General features: G+C 39.5%; 1 protein-coding gene across 6 annotated transcripts in view; it reads left to right on the top strand.

Moving 5' to 3' along the window:
- Positions 1 to 543: 543 nt before the first annotated feature.
- Positions 544 to 8,712, top strand: part of LOC107687281 (ephrin type-B receptor 3-like) — a 55,096-nt gene continuing 46,927 nt past the window's right edge. For all 6 annotated transcript variants that reach the window (XM_016484554.1, XM_016484552.1, XM_016484550.1 and 3 more), the window contains exon 1: positions 544 to 1,081. In XM_016484554.1, coding sequence (XP_016340040.1) covers positions 1,018 to 1,081 — 64 coding nt within the window. In that variant the 5' untranslated portion in view covers positions 544 to 1,017. The remainder of the gene's footprint in view (positions 1,082 to 8,712) is intronic.

Raw genomic sequence — 8,712 nt, 5'->3', positions numbered from 1 at the left:
ACGCTAAAAAAAAAAAAAAAAAAGATCAGACAGGTCAACGTGGCACATCTGAAGCGTTTCGCCAGCCCTTGCCAATTCACTCCTGCTGTACTATTAATAATAATAAAATATCATATGGATTATTTGCTGTAGTATAGTTATGCATGTAAGTATTAAGCACTACAAATGAGCAAGTTTTATTTACTGTACTGTGCAATTAGCCTATTTTGTGGAAAATCTCGCAATTGGGTCTACGCATTTCTTAACTGTAAAACTACTAATAAATTAAGAAGCATTTTGTGTTAAATAATAAATGTGTACACACTGTAACATAACATGTTTCCACAACAATATATACACTAGGTTTGTTCGTTTCCACGAGAGTTTGAAGACATGCAGACCCGCAGAGCGGCGCTCTCACCCTGCCAACTGCGCCAGATCGTCCAGGGGGCGGAGCCAGCAGAATAACTGACAGCTGATTCTGAGCGTAAACTCCTCCCCCCACCGCCTTTCTCTTTCTCCCTCTTTGACTCTTTCCTTGATTTCAGAGCAGCCGATCTTCATTCCAGTGCACATGGAAAGGCAGAGGAGCAGGAACGCTCAGCGCTCAGAAGGTGAAACGCGCTCAGGGATTTTACGCGTAAAACCCGCTATAAGGTGATTTTTACGGGACGCGCTTTATTATTGGACTACAACAGAATGTTATTTGAGGAGGAATTGACATTTAAACAACTGTTCTCCGTATAGGGATTTCACTGTGCAACATCTATAAACGGACACACACGCTCTCCACTGATGAAAAATAAGCTGGAAGGAGCATTTACCCGGTGGATGAGTTTTAAAGCTCTTGCGGCGCTGCTTTAGACATGTTTGCACATTGGATTACATAAACACTGCTGACATTGCGGTTTATGGAAATAGAGCTCAGCAGAAGACAGCTGAATTTGGAGAAGAGGGTCTCGGAAGCTGGACTGAGGGTCTGAAGGATTTTACAATCTCCTCCTGGAGCTCCACTTTCATGTCCGAAGTCTTTGGTTTATGACAATGGATTATTTGCTGTTTTTATGCAGCTTTTTGCTGCCTCTGTGCTCGGCTGTTGAAGGTAAGATTGCCTATATTTTTCTCGCAATGCATTTAAACTCAAACTAGAGTCTGGGAGGCAAGTCACGGGTCGATACTATTGATGCGCGTCTATAGGAGTTGCGCTTCGGATACTGTAAATAACAACTGGGTTTTAAGGTTTTAGTGTTATGCATTTTAATTAACGCAGAAACACGCGCCTGGTCCGATACTTCTTAAAAAGCACTGGGGAATTGATCTGGCCATTGAATGTCACCAATACACATGCAATTACACTGCAGAACTTCTCCCTCCTAATTGTTTATTTTCTTTCACCAAGACAATAGTTTCTGTCTTTCGTAAAGGAAATGTCTCTGGGATTCCCACTCCAGCAGTCTCTCTGTCAGTCAAGACGCAAATCCAGATTCCTTCAAAAGACACATGGTGAATTTTGAGCATTCCATTTTTCTGATCAAATAGCCTATAACGACGTTTGGGCAGCCCATAAATTGACCAAAATTGACATTTTATTTGCTCCTATGTATCTGGAGGTTCATTTCATGTTGTGAATCAATTATGACCTTTTTGGTGTGCGTGTTCTTTTTAATCACAATTATGGTTCGTTTATTTTATAATGACCCAGATCGGTAGTTTAGTTGGCTTTTGATTCAATTAATTCTTCGAAGTCTGGACCTCCATTTGACTGGGGGACCTTTTGACACCAATAAAGATGAAAATGAGTGGGCGCTTAATAGATTTGCATGGAGGACAACAATGTCGATTTCTTTCTTTCTTTGGTATTTTTAACCATACAATTGGCGACAAGCATGAAATCGTGAACACTTGATTATTGTACTGCTGCTCAGACTTTTCTAGTGTGAGTCTAGTGAAATTCTTTAAAACAGCACTTATTTAGGCTAATACAACTCGTATTTTCAAACTATTAATTGCGATACTGCCATATAACTACAGCCCCTTTAGCCACAATTAATCTTTTTTTGTTTTTTAAGATAAAAAAGCTTGCCTTGCATTTTACTGCTCAATGCTGGATTATTACTATACCTACACGCTATATTGAATGTTTTAATGAGTGAAGTGGACGGATGTTGAATGCGGGAAGTTGTTTGGAGTTCATACGGTTGTTTAGATAAATTTATTTATTTAGGCTATCCCCTTTTCCCCACTGCAAAACCGTCGTGTGTATTTCTATATCATTTCTATATAAACCCTGTACAAGTTATTTAAATAAACTTCGCTCAGTGATTTATAGTCTTCTCCGATAACTTAACAGAAAAATATTCGAATTTAATTTTAGTGTTTTCGCTGAAAACATTCATGTCATATTCTTGGTCCCTGGAGATTTCCCCCCTATGAGAGCCCACTGAAGAAAACAACGAGGATCAAAGCTGTCCGACGTGCATTTAAATGTGATTTTCAATGCATTTCTGATTTCTACTGTAGCCTATCTATAATATTAGTTACGCGTCACTCTCTGTTTGAATCTCAACTCAAACGCGTTTTTAGTATCCAAGTCTCTCTCTCCTCTTGTCCAATTAGTCAAAGGCCTGGTTTTAATTCCCCTACCCTACTGCACTTATTATTTAGCACATGCGTACGTGATAAACATATTTTGTCCTGTATAGCACTTATTTTGAGGTAAATACAGTAATTTAAGGCATATCTAAAACAGGCCTCCGCAGTATAACGCGAGAACCGTGTAAGTATATGTAGACCATTTGACCTCATAAATCAACGTGCTAAAATACGGACATTACTCTTGTTTATCTTTCCCTCACGTACACTCTATTTACAGTATTTCAGTCGTTAAAAGAAAACGTCTTGCGCCTGTAGGAACATTTTGCGTATATGCCGTCTTCATGTCCAATTTAAGTGGCAATTCAAAGGTAAACGCAGCTAACGCAGACATAGCCTTTACTGACGAAATAACATAGGCTACTCATTTGGGGAGGTAAATGGCATTAACATGAGAAACGAGAGAATAATTACAGGGCACATTCACTGCAGAAGAGCCGTAACGTGAGCTTGAAGAAAGGCCTGAACGCGCAGCGTAAGCAAAACATGTATTTGTATTTTTAGAAAAAAGGTTTCATTCACTCTCACAAGTGAGGTTTTTTGATTAAAAAGCTCTTTGACAAGTTATGCGTCAACGACTGTAATTTATAGGCTACATCGCTATATAATTTTTTTTTCCCGCTGCTGTTATTTTAATAGGCTGTAAATGTAACAGAAAGTAATAATAATAATAATAATAATAATAAACTAATTATTATTATTATTATTATTATTATTTTTATGACAGCTGTTGAGCGCAACACCCGAATTCTGTAATCGATGCGACTTGACTCGATGCGTTCGATCTGTAAAATCTACGGTCAAAAGGTTTAAAAAGAGGTCAAAGCATTGATCTCTTCTTCACACCATTCACACGAGCCACACTCCTTTGAGTGGCTCTTTTCTCAACTTATTCAATTACATAAAAGCCGTTTTCAACTAAACATGAGCACAGTTCGGTCTAGTAAAGTAAATAAAGTAATACGTATTTTTTCTTAACTGTGTACAGCGCTAATTGAAAAAATAAATAAATAAAAACGCGAATTATAGTTCAGGCTAAAGACCAACAGTAAGCATTTGGCAGCTGCGTTTAAAGTTAAAGTTGTAAGTGTGTATAATATTTATTCATTCAAATAGATGTATCTATAAATTGATTAAGATATGTAAAAAAATCCAATATGTATATTATATACATTTTTTGACCTCGCCTATCTGGTGTATCCATCAATGTAACCAAATAGTCAAAATTGGAGAGGCCCCAAATGTAAAAGTTTAAGAAAACTCAACTCTGATTATTGAGTGGGACGCGTTTCCCTGTTTCTGATGGTGGGCCTGCATTTAATGTTTGTGCCACAGCTCTTAGGTGCTTCAGCTTGGTGTGCGGCCTTAAATTAATTTATTTTGTGTAGTACATTTAATTGCTTATTTATTTTCATATGTATTCTATTTAGAAAATAATTGTTTATTATATAAGTCTTGAGTGAGAGCCATTGAAAGGTCATATGTTAAACAGAGGATAGCGTGAACAGATATCCGCTGGCTTTGTTTCAGACTATCGTAAGGAGCTCAAAGGAGTCTCAGACTCAGGCTTAAAGATGATATGAAAACCAGGCAGAATCACGAGTGACTTAATGTGGTGGTCCGCATAAGCTCATATCCCTAGCCTATAAACATGAGCACTGATAACCTTTTGATTTCAGGAATGCTTTGGCTGTAAAAACCAACGGCATTCTGAGACCAGCATGGAACAATAACTTGCACTGGAAGCCAATATTTAACCAAGTACTCTGTTAATTGAAGAAGAAGTGGAATGGACGCTGACTGGAATGTAGAATTTGCTCTTTTTGGAGTGTCCACTCAAAGGGGCCATCCTGGCAGCTGACGCAAAGGCCTTTACAGAAAAATAGGTCTTTGACACTCACGACAGTGTGAGGAGAGAATGTGTCTGGGCCCGAACACTGCCAACATTCCCCCGGTGCTGTCTGCAGCTACTGAAGCGGAATGAGAGGGAGAAATTGAGAGCGAAAGAGAGGCAGAAAGAAAGAGGGATTGAGAGAAAAAGAGACATCAGAGTTTGGTTTCTGTGTTCGGTTGGTCATGAGCGAGATGGGTGGTGCTGGCAGGGAATATATCGGCTACCAAAACGCCCATTAAAAAATAGGGGGGTGGCAGCGCAGAATACCCAAACAAAGTCACACGATTACAGGCACAATCAATTTTTCTTTCCATCTGAATGGTTTTCCCTTTTCGACTCAGCCCCAGGGATTTTTATATGTTTTAACATTTGGACTCGGACTGCATGCGTGCATGGGTTCAGTGCATTTACAGTCAGAGCCAATCTGATTAGAAAAAAAAAACACAGCGGAGAATATTTCCCTGCCCAGAAACTACTTTTATTAATGCTTTTAAAATTTGTCATATTCGTGCACCGTCTATGACTGTTATAAGATGTGTTTTATGGACACTCGAGGATCATACGTGTATAAAATCTAAAACGAGCAGCATTTTGTGACATGGTGGCTATGTAAACTCTAACAATTTGCTTCAATTTTAAACTACCAGACACAAGCAAAGGCAACTCCATCTTTCTGTGTGCATGCAGTGCACAAATGTGTCACAAACGAAGTAGCACACAGAAATAGGCTATGTGAGCTCTGACTATGGAAGTAAGATGACATATGATCGGACACACATGTACTCCTGATATACTCCTGAGAAATGACTAACACACTTTTACAAGAGTGTCATAGCCGTTACTCTATAGTGAAGCCGTTCGGCAAGTAGGAGTTTGGAAAAGCTTCCAGACGTTTTGCTGCAGTGTTTTGATCCTTTGCTGAACAATGTTTATGAGCTTTAAACCAGTCCGGCCTGCTCCGCTGATAAAGATAATAATTCCTCAAAATGAGAGAAAATATCCACAATCCAGAACGTTATTTTCGCATTTAAACCCAAAAACAAACCGAAAGCTGGTATTAAGTGATAGTGAACTGACAAAGTCCAACACAGGAGGGGAAAAAGCAACTGTTATAGAGATACTGCGCTCGTTCTCAACGCCAGTTCATGTGTGATGTTGGAAGCCCTGCAGGAAATGGCTAATGCTAACGCTAGGTGCAAATGTCTGCTTTGATTAGCAATACGGGTATGTGCTAACAGGGTGGGGGGTGTTAGGGCTAATGATGGCTTCTAAACTCCACGCTACCAGTCAGACCAGGCCTCTAGATGGTTAAAACATGCTTCTAATCTCCACATCAAACACAGAGAGCCCCAGTCAGGGGCCCACAAGCACACTGGCCCTTTACCCTCTCTGTTAAATCTAGACTCAAATTTGCACTTTTGAGCCATGCTGTTCAATTACACATCTGTAGAATTTAATTTTAGCCATTCATTGTGTTAATGCGTATATCTACAGAAATGAGTTCTGACTGGTTTAATTTCTGCATTTGGGAATATTTGAGGAAGAGGAAAAGGCTAGAAATGTTAATGTTGTGATTTATAGATTTTATGAATCTGTAAAAAAAAAATAATAATAATAATATGTAAAAAATACTATAGTTACTACAATTACTCTTACTGTAAAATCATTGTACATTCTTGAAATATTGCAAACGATCTCTGAATCTTTGTCAGTCTTTAATTAGAGCCTTTTCACAGTTTTACCGTTATAACAACTGCAGTAACTATTTTGTTGGAAAATATTTGGTTACACTTTCTTTTAACGGTGTCCTTGTTAGAGTTTAATTATACGTACTGAATAATATAATTAACTATCTGGTTAGGGTTAGGATGAGGTTTTGGTTTAGGGTTAGTTGCATGTAATTATGCATAATTTATTGTTGTTATTATTATAGTGAGTGCATGTAATGTGTAACAAGGACACCGTATAATAAAGTGTTACCAACTATTTTTTACCATGGAATGCTTGTGTAAAGGTAATTTTTTGACAACATAAAATGAACTGGTGTTAGACAGGAATTTGTTTTTACTGCTTATGTGATCTGTCACCTCTCCATTTGGTGTTTGAGGTGAGAGCAATGGCACTTCGGCAAGGTGCAAATGCAGGTACTTGCGAAAAACAGTTGTTTTTTATGTCATATAAGTCCCTGAAGGCATTGCAAGTCTGTCTGTTTTAACTGTACTTCGAGTGTTTTGAAATTCAGCATGCTGGAAGTGGATCAGACGATTCATGTAAATGCAAAGCAAGTGCCACGTATGCATGTGCCACACTTTTACTCGGTGAATTCCTTTAAGACGTTGATGGCAATCTCACTGATAACATTTTTGTTTAATTACCATGCATGTTTGAGTACAAACCTAAAATACTGTACAGTGTTGTATGCATTTTAATAGAGACTTTGCTTCTTTAATTATAAGCATAATTTCTTATTTCCCATCATCCCCTGTATCCTTCTCCTACTTTCTGTTGCTACATCCAGTTTTGACAGGGTCACCATTCTCATCCAATCAGGGATTCTGAATGAATCTCTGTGACTTATTCATTTATGGCTTGTTGTCAGGCTTGATTGATCACACTTCCTTCTCACGTAGCCTTTCTGGCAACTGCCCTTTCGAAATGTGCCAAGCCTTCTAGAGCCTCTCATTACCAGCTTTTTAAGACTTACAGAGGAATGACAGGATAAAAGATCCAATGAGTTAGAAGATAGTATCTGTCCAGTGATCTTCCCGTCAACTTCCTGTGCAGATGGCAAAGGCTAGAACTGCCATGGTAAAAGGGTGCTCGTCACATCTCGAGCAACCCCACATATGAAATGACATGTTTCTGCAGTGACCTCAGAACTGCCCTTTTCCAGCCATGCCCCAAGTCTAGAGAACATTAGAGGCATTTGATATAAGGCAGGCAATCGTGCTCCCGGCGATCTACCTTTCTGCAGAACTTAGATTGAAACCTTAACTATGCTCCTGAACTAGATAATTAAAGTTTTGGGGTTGATAAAAAAATACAGGTTTGTTACAGCACTAAACTCTGCTGGAAGGTAGATCACAAGGAGAGGACTGAATGCCCCTTGATATAAAGTATGCCATGCACCCCCAAGTCACTTGCGAGCCGCGACGAGTGGTTTATCTGTTATTAAAGTGCCCTCAACCTGAACGGGATAGATGAGGACATAGGCAAACAAAGGGACAGAGAAAGACTGAAAGAATTGTCCGGTATCCAAAAGGCACTTGGTACAGTATTGGTTGAGCAGTGCATCTGAAAAGGTGCTGAGAGGAGAGACAATGGAAATACACTGGAGCTGGTCAGATGGGGTTATGAATGCAGTGGGAATTGAGGCAGAGCTCAGGACAGTGAGAGCAGAGAGTTTTCATCTTCTGTCTTGGACCGTTGCCATGGATCTATCTCTGCATCTTAAATTTGACTTGCTCAGCCTGGCTATGCCTGAGAGGAGATCATTGTTTCTGCCTTTTCTCTCTCTCCGTCTTTCTACCTATCACTCTCTTATTCTGAGCTAGTCTAAGAAACTCTTGATGGGCAAAGGATAAGCAAGGGTTTTTAATGAATCTGAAAAGCCAGCGAGCATCAATCAAAGACAGCCTTGAGCCTGCACATGAAATCAGGTCCACCTGACAGCAGGAACGTAGAAAAAAAAAGGTTACAGTCTGCATACAGAATGAATTAACTCTCTTGGCAGGAAGAATAGCTTTCCAGTGTAACAAACAGATGTTATCTCTTATGTCGCAACAGTTGGTGGCTTGAAACTGTCACTCTTCTCATTGGTATACTCATTTGTAAAGCTGCAACACCATCTAGATGCATGTTGACTGTAAAAGGGATGACAACCTGGTGAAAACCCAGAGAACAAGTGTGGGAAGTTCAGAGGCCTCTCCCCCCAACAGGTGGGCTTTATCCAGACAGAGAGGCTAAAGACAATGCACCTCTTTCTCTACTCTGTTTACCATCCCTTGTTCCACATCCCTGTCACTTCTTTGCTACCCTTTCCCACCATCTTTTTACAGCCCTCCCTCTTCCCTGTTCCCCATGGACACCTTATGTGGCCATTTCTTATCAGAGAGATAATTCTAATTGTGGCATTATTTTCCCTATCTGTTATCTCACCCTTTCAGTGATATCAGAATCCCAGAACA

This window comes from Sinocyclocheilus anshuiensis, unplaced genomic scaffold (genome assembly GCF_001515605.1).
Source record: "Sinocyclocheilus anshuiensis isolate Anshui unplaced genomic scaffold, SAMN03320099.WGS_v1.1 scaffold4988, whole genome shotgun sequence".
Classification (NCBI taxonomy): domain Eukaryota; kingdom Metazoa; phylum Chordata; class Actinopteri; order Cypriniformes; family Cyprinidae; genus Sinocyclocheilus; species Sinocyclocheilus anshuiensis.
Note: the sequence above shows the minus strand (reverse complement) of the source record. Positions and strands in the feature narration are given on the sequence as shown.